The sequence below is a fragment of the Dipodomys merriami genome, unplaced genomic scaffold (genome assembly GCF_024711535.1).
Source record: "Dipodomys merriami isolate MVZ:Mamm:240054 unplaced genomic scaffold, mDipMer1.0.p SCAF_148, whole genome shotgun sequence".
NCBI classification, from domain to species: domain Eukaryota; kingdom Metazoa; phylum Chordata; class Mammalia; order Rodentia; family Heteromyidae; genus Dipodomys; species Dipodomys merriami.
Window position 1 is genome coordinate 909,719 of NW_027202804.1, and position 21,844 is coordinate 931,562.

The 21,844-nt window shown below is 43.9% G+C and overlaps 1 protein-coding gene and 1 long non-coding RNA gene across 4 annotated transcripts in view; one reads left to right on the forward strand and one right to left on the reverse strand.

Annotated features, from left to right (window-relative positions):
- Positions 1 to 21,844, forward strand: part of LOC138826685 (uncharacterized) — a 601,987-nt gene that overhangs the window by 259,808 nt on the left and 320,335 nt on the right. The gene's annotated exons all lie outside the window — the stretch shown is intronic.
- The window catches only part of LOC138826683 (WW domain-containing oxidoreductase), a 737,670-nt gene that overhangs the window by 227,238 nt on the left and 488,588 nt on the right, over positions 1 to 21,844 (reverse strand). Inside the window, exon 9 of one of the 3 annotated variants that reach the window (XM_070021913.1) lies at positions 16,345 to 16,591. The exons of the other annotated variants lie outside the window; for them this stretch is intronic. Within the exon in view, the coding sequence (XP_069878014.1) occupies positions 16,589 to 16,591 (3 nt within the window). The 3' untranslated portion in view covers positions 16,345 to 16,588. Of the gene's footprint in view, positions 1 to 16,344; positions 16,592 to 21,844 lie in introns of those variants that run through there. 3 annotated transcript variants of the gene reach the window in all.

Genomic DNA, 21,844 nt, shown 5'->3' on the forward strand with positions numbered 1-21,844 from the left:
GAGAGGTGTGGAGAAAACTGGAAAGCCATTTTTTATTTGCAATTTAAATCCAGGCTACCAGCCTATCTCTAATGACCCAGATGACGCGACATTCATCTCCCCTGACCCAGAGCTTGTCTCTGAACTTCTTGAGCTGACGAATGTGCTCATTCTGGTGTAAACCACGCTTTTCCCATGTGATACACATCTCTGGGAAGTCCTGATCTGCCCACCGCTGGGAGAGCCAGAGCTGCAGGAGGGCTGGACCATCCTGGGTTTTCTCTTGTACATAGTGAGGGCCACAGTTCTTGGCCGGCCTTCAGTGGTCTATACATTTCAGTTAAACAAGGCACTGATTCTTATTCAGTTACTCATGCAAGAAATCCCCTTCCTCGAGAAGAAAGAGAATGACATGAAACTGGAACTGTCTGCAAAGTATGATGTATAACCTACAAGACTTTCATTCATGTATTCAGTTGTTCATTTGTTCACCAGCAAATGGCACTATTCCAATTGTCTAGACTTGAGTAGGCAAGACTGATGTCATCCTTACCCAACACTGCTTATAGTCCCTGGGCAGCCAAAACCATAAAAAGTAATAAACGGATAGATGGACAGATAGTATCAGATAATCATAAATGCTAGATGGAGGAATAAAAAGCTATGGACTAGACATATGTGCCTGGTTACTCTGAACAGTATGCCCAGGGCACTGCACTGAGATGAGACCTATCCCCCTATCCCCCTCCCTCCCTCCCTCCCTCCCTCCCTTCCTTCCCTCTCTCCCTTCCTCCTTCCTTTCCTCCTCACTTTTCCTTCCCTCCCTCCCTCCTTCCCTTCCTCCTCACTTTCCTTTCCCTCCCTTCTTCCTTCCTTCTTTTCCCTCTCACCGCCCCCCCCCCCCCCATCTATTGAGGCTTGACCTCGGGGCCTCTTACTCCTGCGTTGCTCTATCCTCTCAAACCTCCTACCACATGAGCCACACCTTCACTTCTGGCCTTTTCCAGCAAAGCCCTGAGGAGTACTACTCCCAAGGGTGCACAAGACCACTCCCTGCAAATTCAGCACCAGATCTCAGTTGTTTGAGACGGGGTCTCACTATATAGTCCCGGCTGGCTTCCATCTCATGATCCTGAGTGCTGGGATTCTAGATGTACCTCACCAGGCCTGGCTGCAGCCTCAGATCTCATATACTGTAACAACAAAAGCCAATGCACGATCAGTATCAGAAGCTATTCTGGCACAAGGTGGGATGTGGGAAGGGCTGAGACCCAGTGGGCTAATTCACTCAGGGAAAGCCATTCAGACCTGTGGTGCTCTCAGACAGCCCCGGAGACGGAGGCTAATCGCCTTCTGGGATGCGAGTTCTTCCTAGAGCCCTCAGAATGGACCGACTATGCGACCTTTTGAGGTTTCTCATTGCTCTGATCTCTTGTTAATGGATAGTGTGTTCCAGGCTGATGCTGTTTTAAAGATGCTGCCTGTAACCAACGATCATAGGTCCAACCCCTTGAGCAACCGTCCTGTACTATGCCTACACCCTCAGACTGCCACACTAATTACATAACATGACTAGAAGTTGGCTTTAAGAGAATCAATTTTACCACTGCCTAATCACAAGAAAAAGACTGTAAACTTTTACGAGATTGGAAGGGACTGCCCTTTACAGAGGAGAACTTAAATGAAAATTAAAGAGGGACATAAAATGGTAAGAAATGGAATTCCACAAGGTGTTTTCTCTGGTCAGCCAGCTTCCAGTAAGAAAGAGGAAGGAGCAGCCCATGTCCTGTCCCCAGCCCCAAGTTCTCCTCAGGCTTGCCCACGGTGAATCAGAGACAACCGAGTAGTTGCAAGGATGCAATAAACATAACGTGCCAACACTACTTAGCACAGCTCCCAACACAGAGTGGTGAGACTCCAAATCATGTCATCTCTATTGCGGGGTTAGCGAAATGCAAACGCCCTCCCCCACCCGGAAAAGAACAACTTAAGGATTTGTCCGATTTCCATAAATAAGAGCTAATATGAGTCATGGGTATTATGTGCCAACTGCCTTCATTGGGATCATTTCTAATTTAAAACTGGGGAAGGTGGGACCCAAAAAAGACAGGAAATGTATCTCCAATTAACAGAAAATAGGAAGTGGAGGTGTGGCTCAAACAGTAGAGCACCAAGCTTGAGTTTGGAAAAAGCTAGGGGAGCATGAATTCAAGCCCCACTATCAGGACACACACACACACACACACACACACACACACACACACACACACACACACCACCACACACACACACACACACACACACGAATGGGAAAGGGATGAAGAAGAGCTATGCAAACTATGGCACCCCTGGTAAGACACATGTTGTTGGTGTGGACAGAGAGTGACAAATATCTGATGAGAACCTTGCAGGAAATGCATTTTACAATTGGGAGGAACACTTCATTTCCAGAAAGCCTCTGTGCCACACTTGGAGTTCCTCCTGCGTTACCAGAGAGGCTGAGGGTTAAAACCAGCCAGAAGGAAGGCAGGACCTGCTGGGGGGGGGGGAGGGGGAGAATTGCACACTTTTCAGGCCATGAGATATGGGCCCTGTCGTGACACACACATAATAGCAGGCTTGTTCCCTTTCCTTGTTTCTGCGGGTTTATGGTCCATAAAGTTTAATAACAATCTCAACAGCTGAACAGAGCACAGGAGGCTTGAAGGCCACTCTGCTAGAGGAGACTGGGATTTTTTAAGTCCCACCCCCTCCCTGTCCACATCTCATGCACAGTCCAGGTCTGTCCAGCCGTGGCCTTAGAGGCCTGGTTTAGAGAGCTGAGGAGAGCCAAAGATTACAAAGTTTTGCTGCCCTGAATTTTGGATGCCACACACTTCTTGACTTCACTCACACGCATGCACACATGCGTGTACACACGCACGTACATTCTCAGGAAAACTTGAGGGTTCAGGGAACTTGACATGGCTGAACCTGGTGCTGGTTTGAGTCAACGAGTACAAACTTCCCGGTGATACAGGACCCCATGATTACGAGGTGAAGGAATTTCTGAAGTTTAAGGTGAGTGGTTAATGAAATAATGTTCGCGGTTCCCATAGTAGAGCGTGAAGATCCAAAGGCAACTCGCCCCCCACTTTGTAGCACCCCTGAAGAACGCGTCCATCCACTAAGCTTCAGAAGTCAGGGCTTTGGCTGGCATTCATTCATTCACTCATTCATTCATTCACAAAGGAAGGGTGTGGTGAGACCCAGACCACCTTGGGCTGCCAGGAATGGGAGAGGCTGAGTGCCACCTCTGCCCAGGAGAGAATCCAAGTTCTGGGAAGGGAAGGGGGAGGAGCAAGTCCTTTCTAGGCCTGATTTCCATATCAAAGCCCCTTCCAGTGGTGGGGCAGTGCCCACAAAGGAAGGCCCCACTCTGAGGGCCTGGGGCTTTTTATTGGAGCTCACTTCAGCGTGACTCAGGTCTCTACCCTAGTGGGAGACCAAACTGCACAGTCACCCAGAGCCCAGAGGTCACTCACCTCACCCGGGGCTCACTGGGAACTACTTGCCCTTACTTAGGTGGCTGAAGCTCTTCAGAGAAATCCTGGGGTTACAAGACTTAGGTGGGGGCTCTCCTCAAGCTCTTGAGGTTACCCAAGATCTGTAACCAAGAAGACAAGAAATATCGTAGCCTGTACCATTCATTCTTTCATTCATTCATCCTCCCACTCTACCATTCAGCACATAAACTTTGATCAGATGACTAAGTGGCCTGCACAACTTTATTACTCCTCTCTGCCCCTTTGGTCCTTTAATTAATTAATCTGTGGGAGGAAGAGCCAAGGATGGCTAGCCACAGTTTCAGCACCAAGAACTCGGGATGGAAATATAGTTGATGCAACGAAACATGTGAAATCCAGCGCTTCTCTAGCACACACTCCTCTCTAAGAAGTTCTTTGAAAATGAACTCAACACGTCAGATTCTGTTCTTGCAGGTAGCTAGCTCACATAATGCAGGAAGACCCTGGCCTGTGCTTTTATACTTTTATTTTTTCAGAAGGATTCTTTCAGGGGCTCTCAGCAGTCATCTGGCTTCTTTTCTTTCTGGAGAGCAGAACTGTCCTATCTTAGATTTGCATTACATTGGAAGCAAGTTAAGTGTGGCTTCTGCCACTACCACTGAAAGAAACATGTACCTTTCTCCTGTTCTTCTCCCAAGGTCTGTCTTCAACCTCATCCCCAAGGAATGACGGGTACTTAGAAACTGCTTTTGCTAGAAGGCACTCACTGACTTGGGGAGCTAGCAATAGAAAAGACCTGGCCTTAAACACCCCTCTGGTTCACCCCCTCGGTTCACATCTGTCTTTGCTCTGAGCAGTCACTTGTAATAAGCGCTTTGGAATTCAGGAAAGACAGGACTGGGAGCTAAAGTCTTGAGTCAAGCCATCTCCCCTCTTCCCTCAGAATGACAATCACTGTCTTAGCAGGACTAGGTCTCCTCCCAGAGATGACAATCAACCAACAGGACCTCACCTCTGCCCACCTCCCCCTGCACTCCACCCAAGGGTGGGCCATTTCCATCATCCTGGGTACTTCTCCCCCTTCCCACTGTTGAATCCTGCGGCTCCCATCTGTATTCTGAAGGTGCCACATGTGCTTACCCGGCCTCTGCCCATGAGCCTTGAGTTATTTTACAGGTCTCCTTACCACTCCTCATCTCTGTATTGGGTGTGTTGGAGCCAACCCAGTCACTTTGCTGCTGTACCAGACACTGGCAGGATCAGTCCAATCCCTCTGTCTTTTCCCAGATACTTCAGATGGGAAAGTAATGTTAGCTGGAGGGAGAAAATAGCTGTATACACCCAGGCTGCCCAGGTCCCCTTCCTCTCCTCCTGCCCCAGGGGAACTAGGGTTGGGATCCAAGGAGCTTCTGATGGGAAGAGAAAAAGTCACCCATGATAATTAACCAGTGCTGACTCTGATCACAGAACACATTCCCTCTCTCCATGCTATCAATTATGCAGCAGAGAAGCAGTGCTGAAAAAGATGCAAAGAGCTTTGGTGGGATTTTGCTCAAAGTAACAATGCTTAATTCTTGACAGAGTACACACTGCAAGACTGAAGTGGAGCTAGTCTGCGGGTCGAGTTTCTGGCAGGTTCTTACATGGAGACTGCAAGTGGGCTCTGCAACCTGCAGCAATGATCAGTTAGGTCTGCCAGTGAAGTGGCTCACACCTGTAATCCTGGCTGTTTAGGAGGCTGAAATATCTGAGGATGGCAGTTCAAAGCCAGTCCAGGCAGAAAAGTCTGAGACTCTTATCTCCAGTTAACCAGCAAATGGCTAGAGATGGAACTGTGACTCAAGTGGTACAGTGCTAGACTTGGGTAAAAAAAGCTAAGAGACAGGGCCCAGACCCCGAGTTCAGGCCCCAGTTCTCTCTCTCTCTGTCTCTCATGAAAGAAAAGAAAAAAGAAAGTATAATTCTATTTAATATCTTCTAACTAAAGAGAGGCTATTAACTTATCATGACTTCATGAATATTATTGAAAATACTATTGAAAACTATTATTAAAGTTGTTTTTATAATTCCAAAGTGAAAAACTGCATTTGCCCACCATTTGATCTGCAATAATTACTGATAAGTAATAGTTATAAAACAACCAAAAGAGCAAAGATAAATGGAAGAAAAAAAATCTATTTCAATTGGGAGATTTTGAAGTTTTTGAGCTAGTGTCTTACAACCCTTTCGATAGGGAAAAAATAAAAATAGAGACTACTAGGATTTTTTTTCCATTCTTCTTTTCAAATATTGCTTTCCTAAGAAATAGCTCTGTTCTAAAGGACCAACAAAAACAAAAGAGCAAAGACAAGCTTCTCTGGTTCCCAGACAGATGCTGCAGGTGTTTTTAGTGAAATTGGGGTACCCCGTTGAGTGACAGCTCATTTGGTGTAAGGTTTGGGTGCCTTTGGTGTTTGGAGAAACCGGGTTGGAAACTTTCCACTCCAGCGTCTGAGCTGACACAGAACAGAAGCAGCAGAAACTTGAATCTTGTTGTAAACAGACGTACCCCTCTGCTGGAAGATCGGTGAGCAGTATGTTACTGACTCCGTCTTCATTTAGAAAAATATGTAGCAATAAAGGAACGAAACGGAGGAGAACCAAAGCTCTCTGTACAAAAACAACAAAATAACAATAACCAAAAAAACCCAAACCACCCTACCCCGAGGGGGGGGGGAGAGTGTATATTGCACATTTCTGTGTTGATAACCCAAAGAGGGGATATAAGCTTCAAGTCCTGAATTTAACAAACCTAATTATCAAGGCTTAATTAGTACCAAGGGTACAGCTTCATGGAACACCTGCAGACTTAATTTATGTCCTGACAGGGAGGAACAAGTGTTAATGGGCTGTATTTATGTTAATACCTGAACCTTAGGAACTAGCAGAACAAAACAGACCATGTGCTACTTTTTCTAGCTACAGAACAAACATAAAGGATTTTCTTCTTACTGCTACTTTGCACACAATTATCCAGGGATTGACTCAAAGTTGCAAGATTACCAAAGTGGACTAAGGAAAACTCAGAACTTGGAGCGGGGGAGGGGAGAGACTCTCTACAAGTGACCGAATGGAGGCTGGTGGAGAGAGTGATACTGGCAGGGCTCAAAGTGAGTGGTGTCACCATGTCCTGAGCGAGAGCTCACTCCTTCCTTAAGCACCTGAATAGAAGCAGAGAGCTAACCACCCATCAGGCAATGTGTACTTGTCTTTGTCTAGATGGCCCAGTTTAAGGGGAAAGAACACTCACTCCCAGAGAATATAAGAAATTGGCCCAGGCCAGGGTTCCAGGCAGCCTGGAGTCATGTTTCCATTTTAAATCTTTTTAACCAATAAGTTCAACCCCTACACAACCATCATACACAAATGTGTATGACATACACATAACAAGTATAACTCTATTTATAATAAGGGGTTCAGGAAACTACAAATAAATATAAAGTCCTCTATCTGGGAAAGGGACATGTGTGGAAAACCCTCTTTTAGCCCAGTTATGTTGGAGAAAAGCCAAGGAAAGGAATGGTGGGCTCTCTCCGCACAGGAATCAGTGCTGTCCCCAGAGATCTAGCCACAGCCAGTGGATTCATGCAAGGAAAAGAGACAAAAGCTTGCCAAGTGATGGTTCACACCTAAAATCCTAACTACTCAAGAGGCTGAGATCTGAGGATTGTGGTTTGAAGCCAGCTTAGGTAGGTAGGAAAGTCCTCCAGACTCTTATATCCAACAAACCACCACAAAGCTGGAAGGGAAGATGTAGCTCAAGTGGTAGAGTGCCAGCCTTGAGTGGAAAAAAATAAATAAAGGTCAGCAGCCATGGCCCTGAATTCAAGCCCTTGTAGCAGCATGCATACCACACATGTGCACGCACGCGCACACACACACACACACACACACACACACACACACACACAAAGAGCCATAATCAGAGTGAGTGGAAGAAGTAAAATGGCATTCAGAGGTATTCAAAATAGTCACAGGGTATTCAGAGGCCAAAGTCAAAAAGCCAAGAAGGTCAAAATGTCCATGAGTTCAGAGGTATTTAAGATAGTCATTTTTTTAAAGGAAGAAAACTAATAAATGTTTATGTCACCTGGTATCAGAGCCATTTCCTAGGGTCAATTATATTTCCATATACTTGCAGTAAATAATTGGAACAAAAGAGTTAAAAAATATACTTGCAATAGCATAAATAAAATGTTTGACAACACATTAAAAGAAAAGTTTAAGATATCTTAACACTGAAAATAATAAAAATCCTTGGAGACATTTCTAAGTTAAAGGAGATACAAATAATTTCTTCTTCTTCTTCTTATAATAATAAATTACAATGGATTGGGAGACTCTAGATAGCAGGATTTCTATCCTACTCCATTCGAAAGCAGATTCATCCGGTACCAAATAAAATTTCACTATGTCTTCTAAACAGCAATGGAGAAGCTGACCCTAAAATTTATGTGGGACACCAAGTATCTAGAATAGCCATAATAATCTAGAAAAAAAAAAGTGCACACACACACAAAAACAAGTTTAAGTCTTTGCATTACCTAGCTTCAAAACTTACTGTAAAGCCATAGAAATCAATGTAGTAGTTACAGGTATAAGAAAGAAAAAAACAAAAACAATTAGATCAATACAGTACAGTAGAGTCCAGAAATAGTCCCATATATAGTCAATTGATCTTTGACAAAGGTGCCAAGGAAATTCAATAAAGGGAGGATTAGGCTTTGAACCAATGGCAGTGGACCAACTGGAGAGCCATAGGGGATGTAAAAGAGCCCTTCACCCTTACCTCGCACCACAGACAAAAATTAATGAGATAACCAGAGATAGAAATGCAAAAACTACAGCCATGGGTCTCCTTGAAGAAAATATAGAAAATAACCTTTGTGAACTTGGGACTGGCAAATCCTTAGAACAAACAAACATCAACAATAAAACCACTAACAATGAAAAAAAATAAGATTCACTGGGTGCTGGTGGCCTGTAATACTCGCTATTCAAGAGGTTGAGACATGAGGATCAAATCCAGGCAAGAAAGTCCTGATACTCCTATCTCCATTTAACCACCAAAAACCAGAAGTGGAGTTGTGCCTCAAATGATAGAGTGCTAACCTTGAGCAAAAAAATCTTGGGAACAGCACCAAAGCCTGGGGTTCAATCCCTAGGACTGGCAGATATACAAAAAAAAAAAAAAAAAAAAAAGATTCATGATTTAAACTTCTGCCCTCCAAAAGACACCATTTGAGGAAGCCTGCGTGAGATAGACTAGAAGACAATTCACAGTATATATGTAAAAAGGAGACGTTCATTTAAAATATATACTATGTCTATAAGCCAACTTTTTTGCAGAAAAGCAAATAGAGAAGACCTTATGACGCATTAGTCATCAGGAAAACGCGCCTTAAAACTAGCAGCAGATAGCATTTCATGCCCACTGAGAAGGCTATAATAAAGAGCCTGAAATTACCAAACCCTGGGGAAGATAGATGAACTCTTGCACAGTTGGTATATAAGATGGTATTGTCACTTTCCACAACCTTTCGGAAGTAGCTCAAGTTCAAAAGGCATATGCCCACACAGCCAACAGTTTTGAACCTAGGTACTTATCAAAAATAAATAAGATTGGGCTGGGAAGGTGGCTCAGTGGTAGAGCGCTTGCCTTACATGCCTGAGGCCCTGGGTTTGATTCCTCAGCACCACATAAACAAAAAGAAAAAAGCCGGAAATAGCGCTGTGGCTCAAGTGGTAGAGCGCTAGCCTTGAGCTGAAGAGCTGAGGGACAGCGCCCAGACCCAGAGTTCAGGCCCTATGACCAGACCCAAAAAAAAATTAAAAAAAATAATATTTATATAAGATTTATACCAGTGCTAATGAGATAGCTGATCTCTAATATTTATTGCAACATTATACAAAACAGTCAAGGTATGATATCAAGTATCCATTGACAGATGAATGGAGAAGATGTGGTACACCAACACGAAGGTGTATTATTCAGTCATTTAAAAAAAAAAAGAGGGGGCTGGGAAGGTGGCTCAGTGGCAGAGTGCTTGCCTTGCATGCATGAAACCCTGAGTTCGATTCCTCAGCATCACATAAGCAGAAAAAGCTGGAAGAGGCGCTGTGGTTCAATTGGTAGAGTGTTAGCCTTGAGCTGAAGAGCTGAGGGACAGCGCCCAGGCCCAGAGTTCAAGCACCATGGCCGACAAATAAAAAAAATACAAAGAAGAGGGAAGGGAGTTCCTGTCATAGGTAACAACATCAACAGATCTGGTAGACATTATTTTAAGTAAAATAAGCCAGGCACAGGAAGCCAAATATCACATGTTCTCACTGATAGGTGTAGGCTAAAAACGTTGATTGGATAGAAGTGTGAGGACAGTGGCAACAAGGAGCTGGGAAAGTGGTAGGGAGGACAGAGGAGGGAGGAGGGATGAAGAAGGAGTACGGTCTGTATCCCATTAAGCACAGAAGGACAACTATAGCTGACAGCAATCCACTACCTATACATATGTGTGTATCTATATATGCACACCTATATATATATATTTACAAGAAAAATGGAGTTATTTGAGCCTTCCCAACACAAAGAAATGGTAAATGTTCAAGAAGGAACATTAATTATGCTAATCTGATGATTACACACTATTCACACTATGATCGAATGATTACACAACACCCCAGAAGCATGTCCAATTATTATCCATCACTTAAAATAGTGTTAAAGACTTCTACTAGAATATTCATGGTGGCTTGATTCATAAGAGCTAAAATAAAAACAATCCAGTGATCACGGGCAGGGAGGTGGAGAAAGAAATTGTAATATATTTTAAAAATAGAACAGTATTTGGCATTGAGAAAGAGAGTGCTACTAATACACACATTAGCATGAATGAATGAATTTCAGAAACAATGCTAACTAGTAAACAAAAATGAAGTGGACATAAAGGAGCAGGTTTATCCCTGAATGAGGATCTAGAACAGGAGGAACTAAGTTAAGGTGATGGAGATAGGGACGTTGGCCATCCTCTGGGAGCGTAGGGATCTACTGGACAAAGAGCCAGGGAATTGTGAAGATAGTAGCTATGTTCTCTATCTTTGGGCTGTGACCGCAAAGGTGCTCACATGCACTTATACTTGGTAAAACCTAGAGGATTATATCTTTAAAATATGTTAATTTCATGGTACATAAATTACCCCCAAATAACATATGTATATGTATATAGTCTCTCATATCCAAAACCAAATACACGTGTATTTAGGTCATCCTTCATTTCTTTACATATTTCAATTAATTGATTCTATCTGTCTGCCTGTTTACGTTTGTCCTATCGGGGATTGAACCCAGAGCCGCTTCCATGCAAGTCAAATTTTACATAAGCAAAACAGATTTTTTTTACCTTTCCTTTCAGGGTTGTAAGTCAACCCACTAAAGTGCTTGAAGAATTTTCATTATAAAATGACTTAGAATGAGAGTGGAGCTTTTGGCTCAAGTGGGAGAGCACCAGGCTTGAGTGAAATAGCCAAGCAAGCGCATGAGGTCTTGAGTTGAAGCCCCCAGTGGCAGCACACAAGCCACGTGCATTCATGTGTGCCTGCGTGCGTGCGCACGCGCGCACACACACACACACATACACACACACACACACACACACCAGTTACTTATGAAGTTGTTGATGAGTTACTCTCTGCAAACATCCAACTTTGGAGAAAGAGATGGGGGTTAGGAGTCCAATGTCATTGTCCTGGCTTTGCCTCTCATTAGTTGTGTGACCTGGGCAGGTTAATTACCAGCTTCAGCGCTTGGGAACAACAGGGAAGCCCACCAGCCCTGCAGGACCCCTGTGAGCTTCCTTGTGGAAGCGGATGTGCGATGCACAATTAAGGCCCTTGGTGCTGCTGCCACTGTGGGCAGCCCCAGGACATTTGTGACAAGTTTGTAAACGCTGCACAGCCCTGGGAGGCCATCACGCCATCATCTTCCAAATCTGTGTCTGAAGATGACTAAGCAGCTGTATGAAAAAAATTAAAAATAAAAAAAAACCACTGGGTGACTTTCCTTTATAAGGAGGAAGTACATTCTGGAAGTCCTTCATTATTTAAAAAAACAAACCCCAATTTGGTACGCTGTCAGATTTTTACCCCACTAGCAGTATTTCTATCTCCTTCTTCTGCAAAATCCAGTGTTTCTCTTTTATTTTTCCTAAAGAGCACCTCTCTCTACCATTTCAGAGCCCTGAAGAACTATCTGTGGTACTTACTCATTTATGAAAAGGAAATTATTTATATAGAATTTGAGAATGTTCTTTTCTCCATATACCTGTGAATCTGTGCTGTGAAGTCACTGTCAGGGCCAAATTCATCAGATAACTATTTTCCTGGAGAGCATTTAAGAGGGAACAGCTTACAAAGATGGAGGATTTCCTGAGCTGGATCTGCTTCCTAGCTTGGGCTCGCATCCCTCAGCCTTCTTCCAGCCCGGTATGAGTCCATTGGGCAAGCTCCTAAGAAACCTTCTTTCCATTTCTCTCTGAGCTCACCAGAGCCATTCTATGTTTACACTTGTGTTCCTTGATCTACTTGAAGAATGTGTTTTATTTTTCACAGATCTACTCTGAGTAGGGGCTTAGGATGGCAGCCATAGCATCGCTTCATTTCCTTCTTGGGGTCTGCATTGCAAAATGGTCAGGGTTTCAACCGGATCGTTTCCCCAACACCTCTATTAAATTCTATCAGCAAACAGACGTTTGCTGGTGTTCAGGGCACGTCTGAGCAGGAGACGGTGATGGATGGAAACCACACCTGCTGTCTGCAGGAGGGGCCTAGGCATCACCACCACCAGGAGGCAGAGCAGACGCTGGCTAAGGCTCCACCACAACCATGAAGCCTCTTCGGCAAATGACTGTGCTGTCAAGTTACCAGGAATCAGAAAAGAAAGATGTGATGTTGCTTGCCTGAACACTCGGCTCCTATGCTAACCAATACTTAATGGAAGAAAGGAAAGGGGAGGGTGGGGAGGGGAAAGAAACCCACAGAAAAGTCAGACAAACCCCTGATGATTGGGCAGATTTTGTTTCTCTTTATTGGGCAAGCCCAGCTTCTTAGGAGTTGCACGCAAGCCGGCGATGCTATCAACTTTGCAGTGTGGTTTGAAATAGCGGATATTACACTTTAGCACATGTCGACTGACCTCCCCTGCTGTGGAAATATTTCAGGCAAAACCATGTTACCGAGATAAAAGCATGGGCAGGGTTCCTGTAAGCAGGTGCGTGGTGTGCTGGGAAGCCCAGCCGGGCCAGCCGCAAGCCAGGCTGTGTGGGATTTAGAACTTCGACACACCTAGAGACTGGGGCTCCTGGGTGGATGGAGGGGAACAAGTTTAACCGGCATCAACCTCATCATCCGATCGTTTCTGACACTGAATTCCGAGAAGTAAACTGTGCACCAAGCTTGAGTTCTCAACACAGCTGCAATGTGGAAAATAAAGCCCATGTTGGGGTCTTATGGCCAACCTCATGAGCTCGTAAACACCTTCAAGGTTCGCGTCCAGGCCTGCCTGGTGATTCGGTATTCTTTCCGCTGCTCAGTCTACCTGGGGACATGGACAAGGAGCCCTGGCAGATGTGAGCTAAATATTGCTCCCGGGGCAGGGTAGTCTATTTGTTTCAGGAAGAAGGCAAGAGGATGGTGCTTATAGAGTTAAACACTGGAACCAGGCCGGACTGTGGGTGTGACACTGGAATAGAAGGACTAGAAAGACCATTGCAAAAGTCCATGTGCTCCCAACCAGTAGAAACACAGACTGCAAGCAAGACTTTAGACAAAGCATAATCTGACTTTATAGCCTGCATGCTTCCGCATGCTAAAAATCAATCACCTCGGTGTTCAATAGTAACATCTGCGGGAGGGAGGGGGTATCCTTGCTCACTGGAGTGGACAAAGAAATGAGGACTAAATCCCAAGTATTTCCACCAACTAGACACCATAATAGGGGTGGGAGGCATATGTGTATTCTATGCTGTATATCTCTCCCTTCCTTTCTTCCTCCCTCTCTCTCTCTTTCTGAGACAAGGTCTTCTTATGTTGCCCAGGCTGGCCACGGACTCCTAGGCCCAAGTGGTCACCCTGCCTCAGCCTCCCAGGTAACAGGGGCTATAGGCACATGCTATCATACCTGACTCTTGGCTAGGCTTTGAAAATTAGAAGTAATAAATATCAAGGTGCAAGTGAAGTAAGCCATGTGATTCTGCAGCATTCGGGGTACTTGGGACTCCAGTACATAATAAATAAGACTTCTGTGCATCCGGTGGCAAGTTTTGTCAAGGAAAATATTGTACACCAACTGACAAGACTCATCTAAAGAAAGCCTTCTGCTCTAGGCTGCTGGAAAATAGCAGGCAATGTTTGCATTTAGCTTCCTCTCACCTGTGAGAACCAAAAGTGTGAAGGGAGATGGTAAGAGATGCTGACTGTGGTGTACTGAATGGTAAGAAATGACCAGGGAGCATTTTCTGGGCTGTGAGGAGAGCAAATGAGTTCATGACAGATCTTGAGAGGCCTTTGGATCTCCCAGACAAAAAGGCAAGCAGAACAATATATACAAAATACTGACTGTGAGCCTAAGTTAAAATGGCAGCCTCGTAGGAAGTCAATGGGAAGGGACCAGAGTCTGACGGCAGAGTGGGTGGAGGTGGAAATATCTGGGGCGATCCCCTCCTCCCTCTCTATTGCTGGCATTGATGCCAGCCCAGAGGTGGCTTTCCGAGAAGCGACAGAAAATAGAAGAAAAATGAACTTAGACTGCTTAATCGCGAAGGACGTGCTTTGAGTGTGGAGTGCGTTGTGGCCCTCACCAGTCTACACTAAGAGGGGAGGGAATTCTGAGGTCTGGTTCTGGGAGCTTGGCAGGCACAAAAGAAGAATGTCACTTCTCATTCTGGGGCTTGAACTAAGGCCCTCTGAGCTCTCACTTGCCTTTTTTGTTCAAGATGGGTGCTCTACCATTTGAGCCACATCTTCACTTTGGGTTTTTTTTTGCTGGCCAATTGGAGATGAGAGTCTCACTGACTTGTCTGAAGATCCTCAGGTCTCAGCTTCTTGAGTAACTAGGATGATAGGATTGAGCCACTACTGCTCAGCAGTGCCCAGCAGTCGAGGAGGAATCACTTGTCATCTTCTAAGATCTGAGAGTCTTTCTGGACCAATTTAGGAAAGAAGAATGTTCCAGCAAACAGACAGCCCAGCCGCTAATGATGGGCAACAGTTCAATATTTTATGCCACCTTAAAAAAGTTTCAGTAACTGAAGGTGTTCTCACATTAATTCCTTGCATCAATTATTGACAGAGAATTTAATTTAAAGGCAACTAGTCGGTAACCTAGGGGTAGTGTTTTAAATAATTTATAATTGCTGCATGGTTGTAATCATATTGCTATTGATTATGATCTAGTCACTTCTACAGGTCCAGCCAGGTCTTATGCTAATTACTTTTAGTGAGATCCCCTTTTTAACTCTGTATTTCCTGGTAACAGGAACTCATTATAAAAAATAATTTAACGAAGTGAAATCTTCTAAAGTCCTTGCAGAGATGGGCTAAGGGAGAAGGGAGACACAAACTTAGGAGAAAGCCAAGAGTTCAAAGCACCGGGTGAGCTTGCAGATGAGGGCCTTCCGTGTGAAGTTGTACATTCTTATTTAAATCCTTGGTAGAACTGTGGGATCGGACTAAGCTCTGGGTTTATGGAGGAACAGACTATGGTAGGAAGAAGAAAATCCATATAGGAACATTTAAGTAAATGAGTCTTGGGACAAAATGATGTAAATTTCACCTTACTCACATCTCTGGGATAATTTCTTTTAAACTGTCATTTGCTCTGAGTCAGGCAAGCAGTCCTTTAGAGGGATTTGAGAAAGACCCCATGTAATATCGCAGAGTAATGCTCACCGTGAATGACAACAGGTTTACATCTCCCTGGCAGAAAGACACTCAGGCGGAACAGAACTCGACCGTCAAAGCCATGGGTGTGCTTGGGAGAGGTTTGATCAGAAGGCACGAAACCCATGGATTCCTGTACACCTTGCCCAGAATAAGGTTGGAATTTGGAGAAGCACAGAGAGGACTGAGAACGACCCTGGTAAACAGCCTAGTTGGTAGTCTGCTGAAGCCAGGGTGTCTGTGGGGTGCCGAGGTGGGACGGAAGGGCTGTGGGGCTCATGAGTGGACCAAATCTGAAAAACACTCCCCCCCTCTTCCTTCCCCATCTTCCTCTCTCTTCCTTTCCTGCCTCCTCCTATTTTTTTTCTCCCTGTCTTTTCCTTCTTTCCCTTCACCTCCTCTCCACTTTCTCTGTTGTGCCCGCAAACACAATGCAGCTGTGAGGACCTCACAGGGATCGGGAAGGGGAGATGTTGGCACAAAATCAGGTAGGCCAGGAGTGCTGGTGAGTGGAGGAGAGAGCTGAGCGACAGCTGTGAAGACCTGGGGCAGGAAGGGAGGGTGCCAAGTAAGAATATGGGGTCCTAGAGGGTGTGGGACCAAGAAGAGGTCAAAGAAGCAGATGAAGCTGGGGTTCCGGTCTGATGTATCTACATTCGTTTTTATTTTTAATCTACTTTCAGAACTTTAATATCTAAGCAATGACACATCCAGAACAAACTGGATTTTATTTATTTATTTTTTTTACCAAATGTGTGCCTATATGTGCTCTAAATAACTCTTAATGACATTGGTTTTGTTCAGGCAGAAATAAATAAACAAAGAAAGAAGTTGCGAGTGGGTATCTCCCTGTAGGAGTAATTCTATAATGAGTAGGTTGTTTTTATTTCCCATGGTGTTAGATTTCAGAACATTTCTAATGTGAAAGAGAAAGGAGAGGGGAAGGGAAAGAGACCCACTTTCTGACAGAACACATGAAAGGTAGCGTACATTTAACTTCATCTGAATGATTCGGGGTGACTCGTAAGTAGTGGAAAAACCACAGACAATTCAACACATGGTGTAGTCTTTCTCCCAAGCCTGCCGTAGAACGCTCTGGAGGCAAGCACTTGTCTTGAAACCTTGGATAGCAACTACTGCAATAAATATGAAACAAAATACAGATCAACAATTGCACTTGTTAAAGGGGGGGAAAACCCTGCAGAAATTGTCACCTGCCCACACCGAGGGTTCACTCACACATGTAATTCGCACTTAAACCTAATGCAGAGGAAAACAACAAATGTCTAGCCTGTTCCACTTCCTCTAGGCCCTTTTCCTGCTTTGGCGCTTGGCTGTGTTTTCTTCTGCATGGACACACGTGGACACAGACCCGGCATCAACACTGCTCGATGGCACTAAAATCTATTTGGGGAGAATTAGCACTTGGAGACAGTGAATCCTCGAGGGTGTCAGGGCAGAGAACACAGGCGGATAAAAGAGATGGCAGGGTCCAGGCTTCAGACGCACGGGTGGAGCAAGAGGTTGGCCAGGGTTTTTCTACAAAGGGCTGGGTGAAAACCATCTTTGGCTATGTGAGGCCCATGGTCTCTGTGTCCCTTCTTCACCTTTGTCCTGCTAGCAGAGTAGAGCCAACTGAGTGGGCTGTGTGATGGCAGTACACAGACAAGAGCCCCAGCACGCCAGGCCCAGAGGGGATCCACACTGCCTTATCGATCAAAACAGAAGCCCCCAGTACTGGTGGTAAAACCAATCCCAGAGTTGAATCCCAAGAACGGCTCAGCCATGGTAAGAAGAGAAAAAACTGGGATGGGGTAAGTATTAGTCTAGGGAGGAGATAAAGAGAGTCTGAGGAACTGGCCAGTGAAGGTTTCTTTGATCTCAGTGGATCAAGAGGTCAGAAGCCAAGCCGGGAGCCTTGGGGGGGGGGGAGTGGGGGGGTTGGGAATGGAGGAAACTTTGGCCTCAGCCAGACAAAGGGCATAGTACATTCCATTTAATCCCAATTAATTAATTAATCCCAATTAATTGCACACATGTGGACTGTTATAGGGAAGCAGTTCTGTTGCCTGGGTGGTATCAAGAGATAAACAAATTTTGCCAGTCTGGCTGGCTCAAACCTGCAATCCTGGTGCTCAGGAGGCTGAGAGCTGAGGGTTGAGGTTTCCAGCCCAGGCAGGAAAGTCTTAAAACTCTTATCTCCAATGAAACACAACAAAGCTGGAAGTGGAGCTGTGGCTTAAGTGGCAGAGGGCTAGAAAAGATCTCAGGGACAGTGCTCAGGCCCTGAGTTCAAGCCCCAGGATGAGAACAAAAAGAAAGGAAGAGAGGAAGAGAGAGAGAGAGAGAGAGGCAGAGAGAGACAGAGACAGAGACAGAGAGACAGACAGAGAGGGAGAGAGAGAGGCTGAGTGAGAGACAGAGAGGGAGGGAGGGATGGAAGGAGGGAGGGATGGAAGGAGGGAGGGATGGAAGGAGGGAGGGATGGAAGGAGGGAGGGAGAAAAGAAAAGAAGTTCCACATCCAGCTATAGGAGCATCACAGGAAGATTTTGTGGACATCAAAATGAACTCTGGAGCCTTCTGTGGGGGAGATGCTGAAGTCCACTGTGCCATGATAGTTCCCTCCATCCACAAAACAGACTGAGGAACACAAGAGAGGGTAGCAGAGGTGCCAAGAGAGGAAGCTAGCGCAGAGCTGTCAGCCAGAGCCAGCAAATTGCGTCACCTGGGCCCTGGGAAGGGAGAAAAAGGATGGCAGACAGTCACACACAAGCAAGCAGTGGCATCTGAGGAAGACAGGTCCCCAGGGGCCACCACTGGGAGGTTCTGGGATTCAGCTCTGTGAAGAAAAGCCCGGAATCAAGGGAAACTTTTCCTCCATGCGATCCCTGTAGCTGAAGTGAGTTGTGGAGTCACTTTCAGAAGGGAGAGGCCCCCCATCGCCCGGCACCTTGGGAGGGTGAAGCATTTTATGCAGTATCAGCATCTTCAAGGAGCTCACCTTTTAAAAGGAGCCAGCTTTTTGTTGTAAATGGCACTGACACTACAACAAGAAAGTTCATTTCACAAAGATGATTCATTAAGAAATAAAATATTCATGGCTGACAGGTTGAAGGATCGCCATACAGTTATATTCTAATGCACCTGTCCTCTCTGTCAAGTGCAATGTGGGATGTCATGTCGCCAAAGTTTTATTTAGAAATTGTTTGTCAGAGTGAGCTTTCTAATGTGAATGAAAAATTCATCCCCTCATTAAGAAGATTTTACATGAAATGTCTAGGATTTTCAATGAACACCAGGACATGAACCAATTACTGTTAAACACTTAAAGAGACAGGGTCCTAAGCTCACTCAGCAAAACCCTTAATTGCACAAATGTGGCGAAAACTCAACTCCCCGAAAGGCAAATGGGAATTTTGATTTGGAAATTTCCTTTTCTTTTGTCATATCTGGAAAACTCTCATCTTTAAAAGACTTGGGGGAATTTCAACACAACTATTCTATAAAATCCATGCATAGATCATTACATTTGGCCCTTCCAAGCCATTTCTCTCTCTCTCTCTCTCTCTCTCTCTCTCTCTCTCTCTCTCTCTCTCTCTCTCTCTCTCTCACACACACACACACACACACACACACACACACACACAAACAATAATGTAATGAAATTTGAGATTTTTTTCAGGCACTTGTTCAATTTTCTAGTGAAAATGAATTGAATGATTTGGAAATTTCTTCAGTTTATTCCTAAAATTTTTAATTTTGTTGCTGTTTTCAAACCATTTTTGTTGCCTGCATTTGTTTCTTCTTTACTTTTGTATATGTTTAAATACCAAACAGGTGTCTTGGAAGTAGATATATTCTGTGAATCTAAAATGTTGGGAGTTGTGATAGAGTGGAAAAAAAGCAACATCAAGATAAAATACAATTGAGCTGCACAGACAGGAAAGATTCACAAGAGAATTGCTTGTATAATGAAGTAGTGTTTTACAGTTATGACTGTGGATTACGTTGACACTGAGACTTTTTTGCATAGGGTCTAGTTTGGTTTAATCTATGGTAAAAAAAAAAATTTTCCCCCAAATCTAGCATCTGGCAGTAAACACTTCTGCAACCCTCCCAGGGGTGTGTGTGTGTGTGTGTGTGTGTGTGTGTGTGTGTGTGTGTGTGTGTGTGTGTGTGTGTGTGTGTGTGTGTGTGTGTGTGTGTGTGTGTGTGTGTGTGTGTGTGTGTGTGTGTGTGTGTGTGTGTGTGTGTGTGTGTGTGTGTGTGTGTCTGTGTGTGTGTGTGTGTGTGTCTGTGTGTGTGTGTGTCTGTGTGTCTGTGTGTGTCTGTGTGTGTCTGTGTGTCTGTGTGTGTCTGTGTCTGTGTGTCTGTGTGTCTGTGTCTGTGTGTCTGTATCTGTGTGTCTGTGTGTCTGTGTGTCTGTGTGTAGCCAGATTTCTGAAAGTCTGAGATGGAAAAATGTAAAAATAGAAACTTCTCTTTGTAAGCCCAGCAGATTTTATGGAGATTAAGGATTTCATAATGGCATTTGTATTACAGATGCTTTAATAAACAAATTTGAGGAAAAAGTAGCCTAGACTTCAAAGTCAGGAACTTATAGTCCATTGTCAGTTAGTAAGACTCTAATGACTTTTATCAAAAAGGAAGCATTGTGAGTATACCCTGTACCCTACAACCAGGTAGTCTGAGCCTTGATTTCTGTGCTAGAAGATTGTGACCTCTTTTCTTTACATATGTCTGTCTGTCTGTCTATCTATCTATCTATCTATCTATCTATCTATCTATCTATCTATCTATCTATCTATCTATCTATCTATCCCCTCTCTCTATTCTTTCTCAATAATATTTTCTGCATTCACCTATTTTTTATAATATCTTATACAATTTGGGAGGGGAAACAGTTGAGAAGTATGCATTAGAATCTTAAAATAGTTTAGATGTGGCGTGACATTTATCTTAAAAAAAAAAAAAACCCACCAACAATACAGACAAGGAATTCGGCACAGAGACGATGATGGGCTGCTCAATATTTGAAATAGCTTCAATGTCCAAAAGAAGAGAAAATGTTCCCTTGACTCAACCATCATTCAAAATCAGGTTTAGGATTTATTTCACATTCAACACTGAGTAAATAAAGTAGGATACAGAAGAGATTTATGAGGCAGAAAAAAACAAATGCATTTTTAAAAGGAAAAAAAGCAAATGCTTAAAATGGGTATGAATCTGTAAGCAGTGACTTATTTTCTTCTTTTTCCTTAAAAAAATCCTTTCTCATGCATATATATGTAATTAAAAGGTGAGCCATGGACAATACACCGAACATTTAATGCAGAAGAGGACTGAGCTGTTCTTTATTATTTGGTCCTAAGGAAGAAATAAAAAAAAAAAAAAAAGATCTGATCCTTCTATTAGGTAAATGAAATTATCAGTTAAAAACAGGATCCTTCTTCATCTTCTACCACTCGTGAGATATTAATGGATTGAGTTATCCCTTGTGGAAATTGCAAAAACTATTTACATAAATCCTCCGGTCTACCAAATTGCAACTTGCTCAAATAAATCAGACATCGAGTCTGTGGTTCCTGTGAATTCTGGTTAGCAGAACTCTTATGTTGGAAATCGCATCCAATACATTTTTCACAATCTCCCCATAATTAGTTTCACTGGGAAAACTGTGAAGAACTATTTTGCTGCTTTTAAATTCATAATTTTGGTTCAAGGGCCCAGAATAAGATGTTTAGACAGAGTGAAAACTATTTTCTAACAAATCAATATTAATTTATCTGACTGTTATGGTCTCAGGAGCCAAAAAGTGTTCTTGTACTGAGCTGACAGGAAAGATTTTTATCCTGACCAAATGTTATTCAAATATTTATAAGACTGGATAATTTAGTAAAGAAAATACAGATGGAAGGAGGTAACAGTGCTGTTGTTGTTGTTGTTGTTTTGCTGTTTTCTAGGCTACTCTCAAATGCTTAAAATCTATAAAACAGGTGGGGAATTATTAGGGGCAGTCCCACACCGCCCCCCCCCTTCCCAATGAGTTCCTTGAGAGTTGCCTGCTCAGTTCATATCACAACATGACAGGGGTCTGGAGGCATTTCCAGCTGCCATGAGATCTGGGAACTATTCTGGTCAAGAACCAAACATACAGCAGTCAACAACAGAAAACAACAGCTTCATGAGGACATAGCTGCAATCCACGTAGTGCTTCTGAGAGCCAAGTAGGGCCTGAGGGCATGGACTGAGAAAGTGGAGAGGAGCCAGAGGAGAGAAGAGCAGGAAATAAAAGCAAAGTGTTTTACACCATCACCGCTAGCTTGCAACAACTGGGAAGTAAGACACTAGACTGAGGAAGTTGTGAGTGCATGTGTGCATGCATGC